This window comes from Somniosus microcephalus, chromosome 22, assembly GCF_052327205.1.
Source record: "Somniosus microcephalus isolate GS21.2 chromosome 22, FLI_Smic_1.0, whole genome shotgun sequence".
NCBI lineage: Eukaryota > Metazoa > Chordata > Chondrichthyes > Squaliformes > Somniosidae > Somniosus > Somniosus microcephalus.
This window is the reverse complement of record NC_141008.1, coordinates 66,078,889-66,101,560: the sequence shown is the minus strand read 5'-3', so window position 1 is coordinate 66,101,560 and position 22,672 is coordinate 66,078,889. Positions and strand designations below refer to the sequence as shown.

The window sequence follows — 22,672 nt, the reverse complement described above, 5'->3', positions numbered from 1 at the left end:
CGCGATCGGGGCGGCAGCGGGGCGCTGCGCACACCGATGACGTCATCGGTGGCGGCGCAGCGCTACAGGCTAATGCCACCATTAGCGCCCCGCTAAATTTCGCGGGAGGCGTGGCCAGTGGCACTAAAACCACTAAGTGCCCTCTTTGGGCGCTAACTGGTGCCACAGCCCACCGAATTTCTAGGCCCATTGGTTTCCTCTTAATTGAATTCAGTCTTGTAATTTGCTCCCAGATCCATTTTGTCAAAAGAAGCATTGGATGTACCATATTTCATGTTAAAGGTCATTACAATACGTTACTGTAGCTATAAGCCTGTATCCTACAAAACCCAAGGCATATAACATTTTTTATGACCATCTGACCATAGCCAAGTTTCTTCCTTCTCACTGGTTAAGTATGTTTAATCTTTGTGATGATTTTCTATTTTTGTTACACTTCCATTACTTAGCACAGTACACAAAACATTTCTCCAAATTTCAGATTTCGCCCCATCACATTCCTCTAAAAAAAACATTTGACGCAATCACATTCCGATAAAACCGAAGTTTTCCAAGATGCAGTGGCCATGACAATTCCCCATCAATCCTCTGTATACTTCTAAAAATAAATTGTATAACAAAGTAAACCCATTAAACATATAAAAGAAACTGCAAACACCCATAAACATACCCATTTCGGCTTTCAATTGCTCCAAGAACTCCCCCCTGACCCGTGCAATGTTAGACTCACTGCTTCATGAACATCCCTGACCTTGTGTACATTCTCCCTTAATGCTTCACGGCTTAATCTCCTCAACTGAGGCCTGACATTCTGAGCCAAACAACCACATGACAGTGCAATTGTTCTGTGAGGCTGTTGCAACATACAGCACAGAAGGAGTCAATTCAGCCCATTGTATCTGTGCCGGCTCTTTGAGAGAGCTATCCAATTAGTCCCACTCCCCTGCTCTTCCTCCATAACCCTGCAAATTCTCCTTTTCAAATATATATCCAATTCCCCTTTTGAAAGTTACTACTGAATCTGCTTCAACCACCCTTTCAGGTAGTGCATCTGAGATTGTAACAACTCGCTACATAAAAAAATTCTCCTATTTCCCCCCCTCTATTTTTTGTCAATTATCTTAAATCTGTGCCCTCTGGTTACTAACCCTCCTGCCAGTGGAAACAGTTTCTCCCTATCTACTCTCATAAAACCCCTCATAATTTTAAACTCCTCTATCTCTGCTCGAAGGAGAACAATCCCAGCTTCTCTAGTCTCGCATAACAGAAGTCCCTCATCCCCGGTACCATTCTGCTAAATCTCCTCTGCACCCTCTCCAAGGTCTTGACAGCCTTCCTAAAGTGTGGTGCTCAGAATTCGCCACAATACTCCAGCTTAGGCCTAACCAGTGATTTATAACATAGAAAGCAACCAGAATACAATCTCCAGAAGCCATCATGCTGCCACATGCCTCTCATTCCCTTCCCTCCCAATCTGCAGCAGCCCCAAGCCCCATACTTCAATACACCTTCATGGCTTCAACCATGATGTGATTGTCTTCTGTCCTGATTTACAGGCTTCACTCAATTCCCTCTCATTCCCCATTGAAGCCCTGCTCCTAGGAATCTCGCTCCTGATTTGGAGCTCGTGTGATTGATCTTTGCTCTCATCTCCGATTTCCTGCTATACCTGCTTCAGTGCCACTCTGTTCTCCAGCCTGAGGTTCTGCTCCAGGTCAAGACTTCATAGCTTATTCCCTTCTATCCCTCGCAGCCTAAAGTATGCCTCAGACTTTGCCACTTGCTCCCTTCCCTCCCTTCTATTTATTTTGGTATACATATTGATTGCTTCAGAAAAGAGCTAAAATTTTATAAAGACCAGTCAGAGAAGAGATGAAAACCCTAAAAGACAAATGGGTGTGAAAATGGCACAAGGGAGGAAACATTTGGTTAGCTGCCTCCTCACAGACACAGTAGACCTGTGCCTGTCAGGTACCTGGTATGAATCTGGAGAGGAAAAGCTACCCTATACAGAAGAGAGCAGACAGAAAGAAGGAAGAACTTATGCAAAAGAAGAGGGAGTGACAAAAGACTCAGGGATTCAGAGGTAACAATGAAAGTGTGTGAGAGACAGGCAGACAAAGGCGGAGAGAATAAGTAGGAAACAGAAAGAATTAGAAAGTAGGGACAAACGGAGACAGCTAAAGATGGTAGTCATATCGCTATTCTGTGCAAAATAAAGGAACTGATTATGAGCAGTAAACTTGAGGAATTTATCTGGAGATTCTCCGATCTTGGTCCACCGCAATTTCATTGGAAGATCTACAGAAACCCCGGAGAAACGACATAAGCGGCCATTTTTCCAGGGTTTCCGCGAATCTTCTGCTGAGGATACAGTGGATGATCAGGGAGCCCCATGGAAATTTTGCCTCATTTAAAAAAAAAAAAAATTTGACCATGAGCAATGCCACTGGAGATCGACTAGCATTTTCTAATTTTTCAATGTTAATCATCATCAGCTACACTGACAAGGGGAGTGACAGTTTCAGTAAGCAAGAAGCCACTTATCAGGATTAAGATGTTCACTATACATTGCTCATGTACAGTAATGAGATTAGTAATATCAGCAAAATACAACCATCTTAATCAATTATCTATGAAAAACCTTATTTAGTTGCTAACATAAGTAAAGAAGCCATTATTAAAAATATGATTTAGAACAAGCAATATCAATCATGTATGAACATTTTCCAATTAGATATATTCTTCTAAGAAAGAATAAATGCTGAGCATGATCTCCAAACAGTTCTACACAAGGATAGGGACATCATGCAGAGCAGTACTGTAAATGTCACTAGAAAATTTAGCATGCATATAAAAACATAATAAATAATTTTCTTAAAAACAGTGTAATAGTGCTCGACCAGTATTTTAAGTTAATATGTTTGAACAACAGTTCCAGTGTTCCAATAGCACTCAGTTTATTAAACAGTAACTGACCAAATCCCAGCTGTTGAAAATGCTTGAAATATATTGCACTAAAAAGAATGGGCTCAAATGGGTTTCATTTAATAGACTGAGAGAACTATTTCTCACCGTTACAAACTCCTCTTCATTTAATATTTGTCCTGTCGTATCTATCTCCTCCAATTCCTTGTCATATCTCACGTCTATATAGAAGTACACAGAAACAGACAAGCACACCGTTATAGAGGTCTGCAATGAATTACATGCAGATGAAAGAAATGTTGTACAATGGTTATTGTTTAATTAAATGCTAAAAACCATATACATTATTTTTATGTCCATATTAGAATAAATTAAGATGTATATATTTCTGAAGAACAGCTTCATCTCTGGGACTTGGCTTCGAATCCACCACAGATGGACAGGCTTGCCTTTTGATAGATGTTAGGCTTCTAAATTAACTTCTCAAGGCAATCTTGAGCCAGTTTCTTTGACATCATGAGTTCATAGCACCAAACTGCTCCGAACACACTGTTAAATCGGCCAATCTCACTTAGAAACGTTGAAAGATGTGACAAACAGAAACATCACATGTAAAACAGTGGATGTGACATTGCAGTAAACCAACTGAGATGAAACTGGAAAATATGTCTTTACGGTTGTCTATATTTTTTAAATTGTATATAACTAAAATAAAAATAGCTCCTGTCATTTTTCTATAGAATTCAAGATGGCTGACAGTCCATTTACCTGATGCTTTGATCTGGTGTTTACTTAAGATGAGATGAAATATAAATTTATGAGAGCATAGTGTGAGAGATAACTGCTGTATATGTTTGACTGTTGGCTGTCACAGCTGAATAAACAAACTGAGCTCCCCGGTAAAGTTCAGCATTAGCATTCTAAAGTGTTTTGGGAATATTGGGTCAGAATTTGTGGTGGGTATGAGGGCGTACTCTCAGAGCCTGTTTGCATCAGCGTAAAGGGATACCTCAAAAGGCATGTATTTAACTTACATAAAAGTGAAATTGTTAGTTTGATTTGTCTACGTATTTTATTGAAATCCTGATGTTGAAGCTTGGTGCTGTCATTTCGCCAGTTTTTTGGGGAGGGGCAATCTGAATTCAACCGATACTAAATCCCACATAAAGAACAAAATGCTAAACCTAACTATATATTTATATCTTATTTCCTGACATTAAAGCTTTTAAAGTCACTGTAAAATGCTGTTATCATTGACCGTGCCCGTTCTGTGAGTGGAGTCAACGGGTCAGGTGCCAATCTGCACCCTCATTTCTCCTCTGTTGCCTTATTCCCCCTTGTATTAGTTATCATGTCCAACTTAACACTGTAACTTTATTCCCCTGTGTACCAGTTATCATATCCCATTGAACAATTAACTGTAAAAGCTTGATGCTGGTTCCCACATATTTGTCAAGAGGAAACTCGCACTTCCACCAGGCCCACGTGATCCCAGGTACGCTTCAGCACACGCTGCGCTCCGGGATCCGTGGGCCATTACACTGCCCTTGAGTATGCAGCATCAAAGAGCAAGTTCACAAAGAGGGGTCCCCATCAGGTAAGTTCATATTCTATTCAGATGAAGGCGGTGTACTCCGTAGGTACGCCGTTGACTGCAAAATCTGCCCCATTGTATATTCATTTTAATTTTAGAGTACTATAAGGAAGAATAGCATAATTGTTACTTTTCAAAGTATCGTTTCTTTTATAGTCAATCATTGCGTCAAAGAGAATTTGAGCTTCAAAGCTGCCCGCTTTGGCTGACAGAGGAGAGATCATTTCAGATCTGAGTACTGGAATCTGAATTATAAGATCAATGTAGGCGGAGTCTTGGAGACACCTTTTAAAAATCAAAATTAATTCTGGAGAAAAGTAGTCATAGCAGTTTGATGCTTTAGAGGACAGCCTGTTATATGTATGCGAATATTGTTTTGTCCTGTACGATTATTGCTTATTTCATTGTGTTGTTTAATTGGTTACTGTAGCTATTTTAACCAGTATGGACTGATATTCTGCCATTCTGAGAAGACTGAAGATGTGGCGTAAAGCTATGTAAAGTCAGGTACGCAATTTATTAGAATTGCTTAATTGTTGGACTGGGCCAAGTAACCTCCACAAGGGCAGAGTACCTAAGATGTACTCTTCCTTATAGCAGGCATTGCGAACTACTCGTGGGAAGTGCTGTATAAACCGTTGAATGTGAAATAGTATTTTAAAAGTATGAACCACACCCACCATGTTATAGCTGCCCAGGGAAAACTTGATAGTGATGGCAGAAGAAAAAACGGAGAAAAGTGTATTTCTCCAGCATGGATGAGCACAAAAACCTGTTGAAGCACTTTTTATTTTGTTAAAAGGAATAAGCCTAGATTTCTTGCCAAAACCCTAAATCTTAAGTACTTCAGCATCTGAAACATGGTTTTCATGCCTCCTATGAATGTGATAAAAAAAGTTACATTGAAAACATGCAGACATATCACTGAACAGAGGGCCTATTCTCTCTCACAATGAGCTATCTGTGCCCTATTTGAAGTGGTCAGTTGTGTTCTGCTTGCTAATACCAGACTGTAAGTTATCTGATTATTTTGGATATTTCTGTTCATAGTTCCTAGTGTGTTCCTTCAGTGTTGTTCACCAGCCCAGTGGTGTATTTTTAACACATCCATTTAAGAAGTGTTTTTATCTATCCCTTTATCCCATTTTATCCTTTGACTTCCAACCCACGCTGCTGGTGATCTCCTGGCTTTTTAAAATAATTTCTCTCATCCCCTATTCTAAACTTATTTTCTCCTCCTCTCCTGAACTAGCGTGTTAGCCTTCCCAATCTGAATTTGTTGATCACTATCCATCGAATTCCATAGGAATTAGTAAGGTACCGCCATCTTACAACAGAGCAGTTACTTGTGAGAGGAACACTGGCTAAGAAATAAAACAAGTTGTACAAGAGGGAGTGGACAGTGAAGTAAATGTTGCAGTGGAGCTGATTAATCAGCGCACAGAGGGTGAGAAATTCCTTCTCTTCACTGTAGGAAAATTCAGTGAGGCTGTGCTTCCGGAGCAACATATCGCTGGACAGGAGTTGGTGGGTCAGAGAATTGAAGCTGTAGAGTTATAGCCCTATCTCCAGCCTGTGCTTCCATCTTGCAAAACTCTGATCTGGAAATGCAGCCTCACCGAATTTTCCCTTGTGTAATGAAATCCAAATGTGTTTATGATTTCACTACACAAAGCACACAAAGGAAATCTGACCCCGACAGTGCCAGAGTGATTGGGGTGCAAGTTTGGTTTGCCGCACCAGAAATTGCCAATTATCTGCAGTTATAAATGGGAGGGAAAGAAAAGTTAGGGGAGAATCATTGCAAGACCACTGTCTCAGTGTCTGCACTCTGCTCAACTTTTAGTTCAAGAGACAGGGGTGGAGTTACTGAGTGTAACAGTTGCTCCCTCTGCCTATTAAGTCATTACTTTTTGATAAATTTACCACCTCTTGTAAATCCGAAGATATGATTCAGAATGGCACTGGCAGCAGCCTTGGAGCAGGTTGCCTTGTCAGCCTATCAACCAGATTTCATGTGAAGCACCGGGAGACAATTGAGATGTTCAAGCCCTTGCCTCCTAACCAACAAATTTATATAGCGCCTTTAGCATAGTAAAATGTCCCAAGGCGCTTCACAGGAGTGTTTTCAAATAAAATACACCGAGCCACATAAGGAGAAATTAGGACAGATGACCAAAAGCTTGGTCAAAGAGGTAGGTTTTAAGGAGCGTCTTAAAGAAGGAGAGAAAGGTAGAGAGGTGGAGAGGTTTAGGGAGGGAATCCCAGAGCTTAGGGCCTCGGCAGCTGAAAGCACGGCCGCCAATAGTGGAGCGATTAAAATCGGTGATGTGCAAGAAACCAGAATTAGAGGAGTTTAGAGATCTCGGAGAGTTGTAGGGCTGGAGGAGGTTACAGAGATAGGGAAGGGCGAGGGCATGGAGGGATTTGAAAACAAGGATGAGAATTTTTTAATTGAGGCGTCGCTGGATCGGGAGCCAATGTAGGTCAGCGAGCACCAGGGTGATGGATGAGCGAGACTTGGTGCGAGTTAAGATACAGGCAGTGACATGAATCAGTCATTCATGACTTATGAAGTAATACTGAGCGGCCTGCGGGTGGCGCTGTCCAGGGAGAGTATAAATACTCGGGCACGGGCCCAGCTTGCGCAGGACATTCTTAACAGGAACTAGTGAAGGACACAACTAGACCTCCATGTTGTAAAACAGTTGATTAAAGCTTTGTTTAACGCTTAGACCGAGTGCCGAGTAGTTTGCTTACATCAGACAGCAGAGTTTTGGATGAGTTTATGGAGGGTAGAAGATGGGAGGCCGGCCAGGAGAGCGTTGGAATAGTCAAGTCTTAATGTAACAAGGGACATTCTGAGGTCATGAAAGGTGCTATATAAATGCAAGTTCTATCTTTCTTAATGCACTGTGAAGAAGATCTTTACAATCTCAGTCAGCACTGCAAGCACTATGACACTTGCTTACTAAAATACTTAAATTTGTTTCAGGGGTGGAATTGAGAGTTGGGGGGGCAGCAATAAGAGAGTGGGTAAAAAAATCAAAAACATCCCATTGTAGATGATTTTTTTTTTCTTAAATCATCCAAAACTAGGGAAGAGAAACAAGAAAAGATCCTGCAAAGTCTATTTTTCACATGCAAATTATCTGTTTCCCACAGAATTTCCTGCTCCCTCTGCCTATTGGTCAGTACTTCTTTCTTCTGATAAATGTACTACACCCCTTTTCAAACCTGTTAATCCTTAACTCTCATTCAAATGCATTCTCAAATTTTGAGCAGAATAAACCAAGTCTGAGATGGGGCAAATAATTGATTCCTGGGGAGTAAAAGCATTTGGTCAAGATGTCCTCAGCTCCACTCGAAGTACAGATCACAAATTTCAAAGGCAACATTGCTACAGTGATTGTTGTGTTCAAAAGTTAATGGGGCTGATTTTCATCTCACTACTTCACTGTTTGGTAGCAGAACCAAAATGGAGCGGCTTCTAGTCCCGCCAACTTACTGCTGTTTTGAGGTCTGTTCCGATATTTGGGTGGATTTGTAAACATGCAAATAAGGGTCAAGAGTACTGGTGAGGGCGATGGTTACTCTGGGGAGTACAGCCAGAGCCAAGTCCACGGCACCACGGGTGGCTCAGCTGTACAGGGAGGGAGCAGGAAGATAGGGAATGCAATAGTGGTAGGGAATTCGATAGTTAGGGGAGCAGACAGGTGTTTCTGCGGCTGCAGACGTGACTCTAGGATGGTGTGTTGCCTCCCTGGTACCAGGGTTAAGGATGTCACTGAGCGGCTGCAGAACATTCTGAGGTGGGGGGAGGGTGAACAGACAGAGGTCGTGGTCCATATCGGTACCAATAACATAGGTAGAAAGAGGGATGAGGTCCTGCAGGCAGATTTCAGGGAGCTAGGAAAGAGATTAAAAAGCAGGACCTCAAAGGTAGTAATCTCTGGATTATTCTCGGTGCCACACGTGACTGAGTACAGGAATAGGAGGATAGAGCAGATGAATGCGTGGCTGGAGAGATGGTGCAGGAGGGAGGGCTTTAGATTCCTGAGGCATTGGGGCCGGTTCTGGGGGAGGTGGGACCTGTACAGGCTGCATCTCAACAGAGCCGGTACAAATATCCTCGCAGGGGGGTTTGTTAGTGCTGTTGGGGAGAGTTTAAACTAAGTTGGCAGGGTGATGGGCACCAGGATGTAGCATTAGAAAGGGGAAACAAGGGCACAAAGGATTGGGAGAGACAGAGAGCACTAAAGTAAGAAATTGTAAAGTATTAGGTGGGGTCAGACTAAGAGAGAACACAGGATGGTCTAAGATAGGTTCACAGTGTATGTATGTGAATGCACAAAGCATAGTAAACAAGGTTGGTGAGCTACAGGTGCAAATAGCCACATGGGAATATGATGTTGTGGCAATAACGGAGTCCTGGCTCAAAAAAGGGCAGGATTGGGTATTAAATATTCCTGGATATAAGGTGTTCAGGAAAGATAAGGAAGGAAAGATAGGAAGTGGTATGGCAGTATTGGTTAAGGAGAATGTTTCAGTGCTGGAGAGAGAGGATGTCCTGGAGGGGTCAAGGACAGAATCTATATGGCTAGAGTTAAGAAATAATAGAGATGCCATTACACTACTAGGTGTATTCTATAGGCCACCAACTACTGGAAAAAATATGGAGGAGCAAATTTGCAGAGAAATTACAGAGAGATGCAAGACATATAGAGTAGTGGTAATGGGGGACTTCAACTATCCTAATATAGACTGGGATAGTAATAGTGTAAAGGGCAGAGAGGGGGAAGAATTTCTCAAGTGTGTTCAGGAGAACTTTCTTGATCAGTATGTTTCCGGCCCAACGAGGAAGGAGGCATTGCTGGATCTGGTTCTGGGGAATGAGATAGATCAAGTGGAGCAATAGTCAGTAGGTGAACATTTAGGGAACAGTGATCATAGTATCATAAGGTTTAGATTAGCTATGGACAAGGACAGGGAGCAATCTAGAGTAAAAATACTTAATTGGAGGAAGGCCGATTCCAGTGGGATGAGAACGGATCTGGCCCTGGTAAATTGGAATCAAAGATTGGCAGGCAAAACTGCAATGGAACAATGGGCTGTCTTTAAAGAGGAAATAGTTCGGGTACAGTCGAGGTACATTCTTACTAGGGGGAAAGGTAGGGCAACTAAAGTCAGAGCCCTTTGGATGACAAAAGAGATAGACAGTAGGATGAAGCAGAAAAAGCGCACATATGACAGATGTCAGGTCGAGAAAACATCTGAGAATCAGGCTAAATATAGAAAGTTCAAAGGAGAAGTGAAAAAGAAAATAAGAGGGGCAAAGAAAGGGTATGAGAATAGAATGGCAGCTAACATAAAAGGTAATCCAAAAGTCTTCTATTGGCATATAAATAGTAAACGGGTAGTAAGAGGAGGGGTGGGGCCAATTCGGGACCAAAAAGGAGACTTATGCATGGAGGCAGAGGAGAGGTGCTAAATGAATACTTTGCATCTGTCTTCACCGCGGAAGACGATGCTACCATAGACATAGTGAAGGAGGAGGTAGAGGAGATACTGGATGGGATAAAAATTGATACATAGGTACTAGAAAGGCTGGCTGTACTTAAAGTAGCTAAGTCACCAGAACCAGATGGGATGCATCCTAGGACGCTGAGGGAAGTGAAGGAAGAAATCGCAGATGTACTGACCTTAATCTTCCAATCTTCCTTAGAAAGCGGGGTGGTGCCAGAGGACTGGAGAATTGCAAATGTTACATCCTTGTTCAAAAAAGGGTGTAAAGATAAACCCAGCAATTACAGGTCAGTCGGTTTAACCTTGTTCGTGGGGAAGCTTTTAGAAACAATAATCAGGGACAAAATTAACAGTCACTTGGATAAGTATGGATTAATTAAGGAAAGCCAGCACGGATTTGTTAAAGGCAAATCGTGTTTAACGATTTTGGGCTAGTTTTCAGTTTAATCTGATTTTTTTTAGCTTATTTTTATGTACCAGCTCCCTCTGTATAGGATGGGAATTCTTTTTAGAATTCCTCTTGCCCACAGGCAGCTAGAGAACAAAGAGAGGATCCAGAGGAATGATCAGAGGGAGGTCTACCTTTAACTGAGGTGAGTTGCACAGACTCTGCCAGAACTACTTGGGCGTATCAGAGAAGATGTGCCTTTGCCACCTACCCTTGGCCAGGCAGACCATTCTCCAGGCTGCGGAATGTGTCCTCAAGTTTCCATCTTGCTTTACAAGCAGAAAGGTAGTCTTAGGATGCTGAAACTTGAAGGCACACCTGTTTATTGTTGACAGACGTGCAAACCTGGGTGTCAGTTAATGTTTATTTCAGATGTCCAGCATCTGCAGTAGTTTGCTTTTCTCAATAAGTGACTGTGCATCATACAGTTAGGTCGTTTTACAAAGACGAGGTGTTAAGGCCTTAGAAGATGCGAGTGTGGCAAAGTTTTCAATTGCATGTTGCATCTGGAAGGTGTGTCGTACTGATATATGGGTATGCATGAGATGCAGTTAAAGAGTTGTAAGGTTGTATGAGGATTTGGTAGGAGTGAGCAGTAAATGTGGAACAGCTTGGCATTTAGTCTTGGGCCAACTGTCAGATACACAATACTGTTGTGTAGTCTTTCCTTTCAGATTCCTTTAAGTGTGCCATTTTCTTATATATCTGTTCCCGGGTCCTGCAGGTACTATACACAGCATTGAGCCTGCCACCATGGATTGGTGCACTGAAGTACCAAACAAGGCCACCCTTCATTCACCAGCTCCTCTGCACGTCCAGTTGGCTATCCAAGGAGTTAGATGCTGTGCCGCTCCATCACTTTCCCACTGTGCCTCCACACTGAGTTTCCTTTCACTTACACTTCATTTATGTTTTGTTACATCTCTGTTCTCCTTCGGCCATTGGCCAAAGCTGAGAAATATCTAAAATGAATGTTGATCCTTGATAAAGGCTGAATCAATATTCACCTCCCACGTGCAGCCATTTACCTTTAAGTGTACACATTCCTTTAAATTGAAAGTGATTGTCATATTTTCCACTTTCCCATTAGGCTTGCTCCTGGCACAAGGCCAGAGGAGAGGCAGTTATGATAAATTATTGAAATGAGCTGACAGCAGAAAATTGAAGGCAGTCAGTTCACTTTGCTGCTGGTTGGCTGTGCTCCAGCAATGTAGGGGGCGATTTTCCCACTGGAGGCGAGATGGAGGCGGGTTTCAGTTTGGGTGGGTTTGAAACTCACCTCCACTGATAGGTTTCAAAAATGTGCGATTTTCCCCTGATTGTCCACTTGATTTCAGAGGTGTGGGATGCCCTCGCTCAATTAGTGTTTTGGGACTGAAACTCGCCTCTGTTGACAACACTTTTCCAGTCTGGTTTTATGACTTCTTGCTCCCTTGGCTCATTCCACAGCATTTCTGCGTCTTCTGCACCACCTCCAACATCTTTTGAGAAACCTATGTCCAATTCCAAGGCAAGGGCCTCCCCGAGGCTCTCGGATGAGGCGCTGCAAATGTTGTTTGTCGGGGGATGACAGCTAGCAGGGAGGTGCTCTTCCACTCATCTCGGAGGAAGGGGCCTGCCAAAGAAACCAAGGCTGTGTGGGTACAGCTGGCAAGGGATATAACCTCCAGATCTGTGTGCAAATTGGGAGCATATTTCTGTGTATTGATGAAATGCCATATCTGTTGGAAAGTATTAAAGTGATTTGAAGCCAAAATGTTGGCGTTATGCCATCTGTTCTTTCACCTTAGGCAGCTCCACATTGCAGGCACCGGCACACTTGCATTGTCAGGTTGGTGGCCTGAGTGAAAGGAGGCCAGAGAGTCATGTCCATTGTCAATTATGTCCTAGGATGGAGCCAAGGACATGTGTCAACTTGGGCAACCTATGCAAATGTGGCCATGATAAGTTCATCACTTGCATCGCAGGCAGCCATGTGCTCGCGTGCTGCCGCTACTGCTGGTCGACACACCGGCGCTCTGACCTCCTCCTCCTCCAGATTCTCCTCCTCCTCCTCCTCCTGCTCCTCCTCCTCCTCCAGATCCTCCTCCTCATCCTCATCTGAGGTCCAAGCAGAAAGAAAACGAATGGTTCCCATGCTGCTTGTAGATGCCTCCTTTGGGGAAGCGCTCATTGCAAGTGGGGAGCGGGGCTTCCAAGGAGGTCCCACAGTTGATTGATTCAAGCTGCAGCACCTCCGACTTCGGAAGGCCTTCTAAAAGTGCTCAGATACCTTTTAAAGCCACGGTCTGGCACCTGCAAGTAATCCTTGCTGCAATAAACGATGTCTTATTAGACCTGCTGCTGTGAGGAGGCCACCCATGAGTCAACCAGCCAGGTTTACCTGGCATGGTTCAGGAGGTGCGTGGAGCACGTCAAAATGCTGGAGAAATCAGGAGAGCCTCTCAAAATAGGCTTAGAGAGGCACTTAACGAGCATTTAAGGAGGTTAAATAGCGCAATGGCCAGGTGGAGGCGGGAGCGTTTCCCGACCTCCAAAACCGGTACCGGCAAAATTCTCCCCTCACATCTCAAGCAAAGGTAACGCATCAGAACTTAATATTTGTCTACCCACCACTAGATACTTGAACAAGTCATGTCATCCCAAGTTGCCCTGAGGACATTAGGAATGAACCACTCGAGTTACGACAGATCAGGTAGGGGTGGCACTTTCTCTTTCCTGAAGGACATTAGTGAACTAGTTGGGTCTTTTTGACAATCCAGCAGTTTTCATTCTCATTTTCTGGTACTAGCCCACAAAGTCAAATTCACAACTTGCCATGGTGTGATTTGAAATCACGAGCATAACCACTAAGCTACCGAACATGAAACAATTTTCAAAGCAATATATTAAAATGCACTAAAATTAAAGCAAAATACTGCAGATGCTGGAAATCTGAAATAAAAACAGAAAATGCTGAATGCTGAAAACACTCAGGTCGTCAGGCAGCATCTGTGGAGAGAGAAACAGAGTTAATGGGGGTAATTTTAACCCCCATAATGGGTGGGTTGGGGTCGGGTGAGATGTAAAAAATTTTCAAATCTCAAACCTGACCCCAACCTGCTTATTTCTGGGTTTAACAGAGACAAGACAGGGCAGGCAGCCAACCCGCTTCCAGGAGGCAGGTTGGCAATTTAAATATTATAATGAGGCTGGTAGCAATGTTCCCTTTAATTTTTTTGGGATGCATGGCCCCTTTAAGGGGCTTCGCGGCCCATTCAAAATGTGGCGCATGCGCGCTTTGTCCTATTTAAAAGCTGGTGAGCCGGCTGCACAGGAGCTGCAGAGCGCTGTGCGACCGCACAGCTTAAAGGGAACATTGGCTGGGATCCTCACATGTAACCTCTCTTTCAGGGTTAACCCTGGCTGGTCGGGTTTCCCAGGCCTTGGGAAATCCTGCAGCTCAAGGGAGGCAAGTACAGGTCCGGGGTAAAGGTAAGTGCCCTTGTATCACTGCTTGTGGGCCAGGAGGAGCAGGAGTTCCTCCTCCCAGCCCACCAAGCTCCCTGCTTCCCTGCCATCAGAGCCCCCTGCCACCCCCATCCAAAGACCCAGGATTGGGGATCAGGCTCCTCCCGGGATCAGTACCCCGCCCCTTCTCGGGGTCGGGATCAGACCCCCCACCCCCCATGCTCCTATTAGCAGCTGCAGGCCTCCTACCCGCTACTGCTCCCCGCCTGATGGGAGCCAAACCTGTCAATTAAGCTGACTTCTAGACAGGGAACCTGTCGAAAAAGAAAGAAACTCGCTGTGGAGTTTCCCGACCGAATCTCTTCTGACCCAGCTCGAAAAACCTGTCCCTGTCAATATCGGGGCCAACGTTTCAGGTCAGTGACCTTCCATCAGAACTTAAGTTCAACATCAGAGTTCTGATGAAATGTTAACTCAGTTTCTCTCAGATGTTGCCTGACCAGCTGAGTATTTCCAGCATTTTCTGTTTTTATATTAAAATGCTAATGACACCGAAGAATCACACAAGTAGCCACAAATATCAACCTAGTCAATCAGATAAAGTCCGGGCCGGCATTAGCAAGTGCAAGGCTTTAACGCTTTAAATAAGACACAAATAGAACAAGCACGTTGCTCAGTTATACACATCAGAACATAAGAAATAGGAGCAGGAATAGGCCACTTGGCCCCTCGAGCCTGCTCCGCCATTCAATAAGATCATGGCTGATCTTGGGCTCAAAGCCACTTCCCTGCCCGCTCCCCATAACCCTTCACTCCCTTATCTTGCAAAAAATCTGTCTATCTCCACCTTAAATGTATTTAATGACCAAGCCTCCACGGCTCTCTGGGGCAGAGAATTCCACAGATTTACGACCCTCTGAGAGAAGAAATTCCTCCTCATCTCAGTTCTAAAAGGGCGACCCTTTGTTCTGAAACTATGCCCTCGAGTTCTAGATTTCCCCACGAGGGGAAACATCCTCTCTGCATCTACCTTGTCGAGCCCCCTCAGTATCTTATATGTTTCAATAAGATCACCTCTCATTCTTCTAAATTCCAATGAGTATAGGCCCAGCCTGCTCAACCTTTCCTCATAAGTCAACCCCCTCATCTCTGGAATTAACCTAGTGAATCGTCTCTGAACTGCCTCCAATGCAAGTATATCCTTCCTTAAATAAGGAGACCAAAACTGTACGCGGTACTCAAGGTGTGGTCTCACCAATACCTTGTACATTTGTAGCAGGACTTCCCTGCTTTTATACTCCAACCCCTTTGAAATAAAGCCCAACATTCCATTTTCCTTTTTGATTACTTGCTGTACCTGCATGCTAACTTTTTGTGTTTCATGCACAAAGACCCCCAGGTCCCTCTGAACTGTAGCATTTTGTAATCTCTATCCACTTAAATAATAATTTGCTTCTTTATTTTCCCTGCCATAGTGTATAACCTCACACTTTCCCACATTATACTCCATCTGCCAAATGTTTGCCCACTCACTTAGCCTGTCTATATCCCTTTGCAGGTTCTTTGAGTCCTCTGCACAACTTGCTTTCCCACCCATCTTTGTATCATCTGCAAACTTGGCTACATTACACTCGGTTCCTTCATCCAAGTCATTAATGTTGATTGTAAATAGTTGAGGCCCCAGCACCGATCCCTTTGGCACCCCACTAGTTACCGTTTGCCAACCGGAAAATGACCCATTTATCCCGACTCTCTGCTTTCTGTTAGTTAGCCAATTCTCTATCCATGCTAATATATTACCCCCAATTCCGTGAGCTCTTATCTTATGCAGTAACCTTTTATGTGGCACCTTATCGAATGCCTTCTGGAAATCCAAATACACCACATCTACTGGTTCACCTTTATCCACTCTGCTCGTTACATCCTCAAAGAACTCCAGCAAATTTGTTAAACATGATTTCCCTTTCATAAAACCATGCTGACTCTGCTTGACTGCATTATGATTTTCCAAATGCCCTGCTACTGCTTCCTTAATGAAGGACTCCAGCATTTTCCCAACAACAGATGTTAGGCTAACTGGTCTATAGTTTCCTGTTTTCTGTCTCCCTCCTTTCTTAAATAGGGGTGTTACATTTGTGGTTTTCGAATCCACTGGGACCTCTCCAGAATCCAGGGAATGTTGGTATGTTGCAAACAATGCATCCACTATCTCTGCAGCCACTTCTTTTAAGACACTGGGATGCAGGCCATCTGGTCCAGGGGACTTGTCATCTTTTAGTCCCATTATTTTACCTAGTACTATTTCCTTAATGATAGTGATTGTCTTTAGTTCCCCCCTCCCTGTGGCCCCTTGATTATCCATTATTGGGATGTTGTTAGTGTCTTCTACCGTGAAGACAGATACAAAGAGCCTGATTTTTGGCTTGTGTGGGAAATGGTCGGGTTTCCCCGAATGTGGGGTTTCTGACACAAAAAAATGTATCAGCCAGCTGCACGCAATTTTCCCTCAAGTGGCCAATTAATTCCCAGCATTTGGGCAGCCTTGCTAATTGACCATTTCCAGTCAGAAAGCCCCACAGTATGATGTCATCATTCGTGGTGCTTTTAAAGTGTCCAGAAAGCTTCTCAACCTCTGCAGGCTTCTCAACCACTCCTGCACAATGGCAGAGGAGCCTACACCAGCTGCTGCCAGCGGCCGAGGCCGAGCAGCCACCAAATTCGAACAAACGTCACTGGAAACACTGATCGATGGGGTGAGGGCCCACAGGGAGGTCCTGTACCCTCGCTCAGGGAAGAAGAGGCCTCCCAGAGAGACCAAGGATGCCTCAATGGAGGTGGCTGCAGAGGTCAACTCTCTGGGAGTCACCTGTCGCACCTGGCTGCAGTGCAGGAAGCGCTTCCACGACCTTCACCGCACAGGGAAAGTAAGTACGAAGTTTCCATCACCCTCAACCTGATCCCCATTGCCTTTCCCCAACAGCACTCAGCCTCAGCAATCTCTTCCTCCACATCCCACTTCACAGTCACATCCATGCACCCTTACCCATTCCCTATCTCTCTATGCTCACATTCACATAACTGTTCCACCATGTAGCCCTCACACTGCCTCTCACTCTGATGCTTGGAACACAACTGACAACACACAGGGAGGGCCCTTGGTCTTGCAGCCTCACAACATCTTTTTCTCCTTCTAAGCATCTATGCTATGCAATCTCTACACTCACTCCTGCACTCTCACTCAAACTCCACTTGTCTCTCTCATTGCAGGAAAAGAGAGCTCACAACAGGCGAGAGCGTGCGAGGACCGGAGGAGGACCACCCTCATTCGCCCACCTGAGCCCCTTGGAGGAAGCAGTGCTCGAGATTGCTGGGGCTGACGTGCCTGTGGATGCTGGGGAAGAAGAGACCGGAGCAAGCCCGCAAGCTGGTGACAGAATAGTTCCCCATCTTTCTCATTGACATAGCATGAGTTGCTGAAATGATTCTGAAGCCACATCATTTGGGCTTATGAGCATATGCCAAATCCAATGTGCAAGTAGCCTTGCCATCACATCTCTAACTCTTTCCTTTACTCCCCCACAGGACCATCCGGAGCCCCCGTCGCCAGTGCCGAGGAGGAAGAGGCTTTGCAGACAGACTCCTCAGAGGAAGCTCCAACCTCTGAGGGCACAGCGTCAGCAGAAGTAAGCACACACAGCACCAGCGCAGACACTCACACCTTGGTGGGACATTCGGGACATAGAGTAGAGTTGTCACCTGGTGTATCACAGCTCACAAGTGAGCATCAGCAGATTGTGGAGACAGGGACAGCAGTGGAGAGTCCTCGTCGGAGGGCGCAGGGCTCTGCCAGCTCAGCTCAGCTGCATGTCGACCCTATGCCTCTGGGTCCATCCGCAAGACAGGAGGTGATGGATCTCCATGCACAAATGCAGGAGTATCTGGCAGGTTTTGTCTCCAGGGTCGCTGCGAGTGTGGAGCGAATGGAGGAGTCCATGGCGAGCATGAGCAGAGCCTTATTGGAGTCATTGGCGCATCAAAGCATCACCACGGAAAGGATGGCTACCTCCGTGGCAATGCTGGCTGCAGCCGAGGAGAGGAGGGCTGCGGCCATGGAGGAGCATAGTCGCCAGGGTGTCAAACATGGTGAGTGCTCTGAATAGAATGGCATCTCTTGAGGAGCGATGGGCATCTATGGAGCACCGAAACCAGACCTTCATGGGAGTCCCTCTGAGCAGGACTTCCAATGCTGAGACGGGTTCCCATGGCCCCCCTGATGTGCAGCAAGGTGTTCTCCAGCCACTTGCAGGTGCTGAGGGGGAGCTGACCCATGAGAGGGAGGTTGTTGGCACACCTGAAGGAAGTGGGGGCTCCTCTCCAGGCGCTCACACTTCCATGCCACTTCAGAGCCCCGCACCCCAGTGAGATAGGAGTCTCAAGCTCCTAGACATCGGGGCCGACTGTGTGAAGCTTAAATTCGGCGACATCGATCTGCCTCCCGACATCGCCCGACCCCCGGGACCAGCGTGGCGTCCTTCCCCAGCCGGAAGTCAGCGCAGACCGCGCAGGGAACGCAAGCAGAAGCGGGGTAAGAGAGCAGGGATCCAAAACAGGCTGAAGAGGGCCCCACACAAACCCTCCCTCCCAAGTATTTTCCTGGCCAACGTCAGGTCACTGGAGAACAAAATGGAGGAGATCAAACTGGATCTCACCACACAGAAAAGGACAAAGGAATGCTGCGCCATGATCTTCACAGAAACCTGGCTGAACAATGGCATCCCTGACACCACCATACAACTAGAAGGACGCACGGTCTTCCGCGCCGACAGAACTGCAGACTCCGGTAAGAGCAAGGGAGGCGGTTTGTGCATTTACACCAACAATGCCTGGTGCACCAACAGTGATATAATTGATAGATCCTGCTCGGCTGATTTGGAATTCCTCATGGTAAGGTGCAGACCCTTCTACCTGCCTCGGGAATTCACGAATGTTATCATCACTGCGGTCTACATCCCACCACACGCTAATGCCAAACTAGCACTGAAGGACCTCTACAGGGCCATCAGCAAACAACAAACTGCGCACCCAGACGGAGCTTTTATCGTCGCGGGGGACTTTAATCACACAAACCTAAAAACTGTACTACCGAAATTCCACCAGAATGTCTCCTGCCCCACGAGAGGGGAGAACACACTGGATCAAGTCTACACGAGCATTGTAGACGCTTACAAGGCCATTCCCTGCCCCCACCTTGGGAAGTCTGACCACCTCTCCCTGTTTCTAGCCCCGGCATACAAACCGCTCATCAAAAGAGAGAGAACATCAATGAGAGCAGTGAAAGTATGGCCAGAGGGGGCAGTATCGGAGCTTCAGGGTTGCTTCGAACGCACTGATTGGGGCATGTTTGCCCGCAATGACATCGAGGAATACGCATCCACAGTGCTATTCTACATCAACAGCTGCGTCGAGGTCGTCACGACCCACAAAAATATCAGGTCATACCCCAACCAGAAACCCTGGATGAACGGAGAGGTCCGCTCACTGTTGAAAGCACGCGACGCAGCATTTAAATCTGGCGACGCGGCGGCTTACAGAGCAGCTAGGACCAACCTAAAAAAGGGTATCAGGACTGCCAAATGGAAACAGACACTGCGGATAGAGGATCACTTCCGCAACAACTCGGACCCCCGGCGCATGTGGCAAGGCATCCAGTCCATCACTGACTACAAGGGCAAAAACACCAGTCCCCCGGTCAGCGATGCCTCCCTTCCGGAGGAGCTTAACAACTTCTACGCTCGCTTCGACAGGGACAACAAGGAGCTGGCTACCAAAGCCTTGCCACCCCCGGAAGACCAGGTGCTCACTCTGTCGACCTCCGACGTAAGGGGCACTCTACGCAGAGTGAACACACGAAAGGCTACTGGACCGGATAGCATCCCTGGACGGGTACTCAAGGAATGTGCTGATCAGCTGGCTGATGTCTTCACCGCCATCTTCAACCTGTCATTGGCCCAGGCAGTAGTCCCTACATGCTTCAAGACAGCCACCATCATTCCTGTGCCTAAACAATCGGCTGTGACGTGTCTGAACGACTATCGACCTGTCGCACTCACACCCATCATAATGAAGTGTTTCGAGAGACTGGTCTTAGCCCACATCAAAGCCAGTGTTCCTGCCTCCCTTGACCAACACCAGTTTGCCTATCGGGCAAACAGATCAACGGAGGATGCAATCACAACTGCTCTACACTCGGCACTGAATCACCTAGATGGTAAGGAGACCTACATCAGAATGTTGTTTATAGACTACAGCTCAGCATTCAACACTATCGTCCCCAACAAGCTGGCCACCAAACTCCAAACTCTTGGCCTGAACACTTCCCTCTGCAACTGGACCCTGGACTTCCTAACAGACCCCAGTCTGTCAAATTAGGTAACCACACCTCCCCCCGCCCCTGACCCTGAACACGGGGGCCCCACAAGGATGTGTGCTGAGCCCCCTCCTCTACTCCCTCTTCACCCACGACTGTGTGGCTGTTAATGGTTCCAACACCATCATCAAGTTTGCAGATGACACCACGGTAGTAGGCCAGATCACCAACAACGATGAATCAGCCTACAGGGAGGAGGTCCAGCATCTCGTGAAGTGGTGCGCCGACAACAACCTGGCCCTTAACACCAAGAAAACAAAGGAAATAATTGTGGACTTCAGGAAGTCCAAAGGCGGAAGTCACACCCCCATCCACATCAATAGGGCGGAGGTGGAAAGGGTGGCCAGCTTTAAGTTCCTCGGAGTCCACATCACGGAAGACCTCTCCTGGTCCCTCAACACCTCCTCTCTGGTGAAGAAGGCCCAGCAGCGCCTATATTTCTTGAGGAGACTGAAGGGATGTAATCTGTCACCCCCGATCCTCTCTAACTTCTACCGCTGCACTATAGAGAGCATCCTGACAAACTGTATCACGGTACGGTACGGCAGCTGTAGCTCCCATGACCGGAAAGCCCTGCAGCGGGTAGTCAAAACTGCCCAACGCATTACCGGCACCCGGCTACCGACCATAGAACATATATATCAGAAACGCTGCCTACGGAGGGCACGGTCCATCATCAAAGACCCTACCCACCCCAGCCACAGTCTGTTCGCCCTCCTACCATCTGGAAGACGCTACAGATGCATTCGCACCCGTACGACCAGATTTAGGAACAGCTTCTTTCCCAGGGCTGTCATCCTACTGAACTCCACAAATAAACACTAAAGCCTGCACATCTGCCGATGCACTTTATTATGGTCATATTTATGCTAATATATATGTACAAATGTATGTTGAAATGTTTAAGTGTCCTAATCCAAATTGTACACTCTCGGGAGCCGCAAGCCTACATTTCGTTGTACTGCACTTGTGCACTAACAATGACAATAAAAGTTGATTTGATTTGATTTGATTTGATTTGCACAGCCGCAGGAGCAGCAGACTGCTGGCGAGCCCTCACAGGCTCGCCACCCCAGAGGACGCCCGCCAAAGGTGTCGAGACAGGTGCAGCAGGAAAGTGAGCAAGGGGCCTCCACATCTGCTGAAGCCACAGGGGTAGCACTACGTAGGAGCACATGTAAGAGAAAAATAAAGCACCACTAATCACAAGGGTAGTCACTTGGGTGAAAAGTCTTGTAAATAGTTTTAATGCCATCAGTTTCCTTTACATAAAAAATCTGGTGGCAACTGCTGCAGTTATGGCGTCTGTCATTTGGCGAATGGGGATATCACATAGAGGCCTTAGGATAACTTGCAGATGTCAGCAAGCTGGTCAAATAGGTAGGAATGTGCAGGCATGGGCCACTGTCCATGGTCAGTTAAGAAGCAGTGAGGCTGAAGTGTTTGATGTACCAGGCTACGCAAATCTGCCCAGGATGAGTGCGTTCCTTACATTCCGCCCAGCAATGTTCTCGTGCGCTGGTCCCTTCTGGCCTGTGCTGCCCCAGGTGGCTGAGCCGCAGCCTGTCGCTCCTGCTGGTGCTGCTGTTGTTGCTGGTGCTGCTGTTGCTGGAGTTGCTCCAGCCTCCTCTGCTGTTGGAGATCCTCTAATGCCAGGATGGGAAGGTACCAAAGACCTCCCATGCTTCTGGCAGATGCCTCCGTTGAGGAGGTGCTGAGTTAGGGTGGTGAGAGGGGCTTCCCAGGAGCTCACACTGGAGAAGTGTGTGAGGCTCCAACTTTCTACAGCTGTGCCTAAGCCTTCAAAAAGTTCCCCCAAGCCTTCATCAACAAGGTCCTGCAGCCTGCAAATGCTGCCTGTTTAAATCTCTTCAGTCCTCATTGACCTGCAGCTGCAAGCAAGCAAGCCACCTGTTTTCACGCCAGGTCTCATCAGCGGGGTTCCCCGCAGGCGTGTTTCACGTGGGGAAAGCCCCAAAATCACAACGGCCCCTCAAAATCTACTTAAACAAGGTAATAATTGGTGATTTGTGCTCCGACGGCCAGTCCCGCCAGCGGCGGGCGGGACTGAAGCGGGTCGCGGAGAAACGGCGGTCCGAAAGTCGGACGGGGCGGGGAATCAGGCGGGGGGGGGGGGTGGGGGTCGCTGTAGTGTATGTGCCTTTAAGTCAGAACTACTTTTACAGCTCCTGTATACTGTAGTACCGGCAGTGACCACAGCGGTATATAAGCTTTGCGCATGCCTCTGTACACGCAGTCTAGAGATTACCCTCCTCCAGTAAAGACCTGTTATTTGTTC

The 22,672-nt window shown here is 46.3% G+C and overlaps 1 protein-coding gene across 1 annotated transcript in view; it reads right to left on the bottom strand.

Annotated features, from left to right (window-relative positions):
• Positions 1-22,672, bottom strand: part of LOC147102483 (EF-hand calcium-binding domain-containing protein 5-like) — a 197,148-nt gene that overhangs the window by 153,578 nt on the left and 20,898 nt on the right. The window contains exons 4-5 of the mRNA XM_085965119.1: positions 5,346-5,398; positions 3,076-3,195 (exon numbers count right to left, since the gene is read on the bottom strand). Of these exons, the coding sequence (XP_085821245.1) occupies positions 3,076-3,195; positions 5,346-5,398 (173 nt within the window). The remainder of the gene's footprint in view (positions 1-3,075; positions 3,196-5,345; positions 5,399-22,672) is intronic.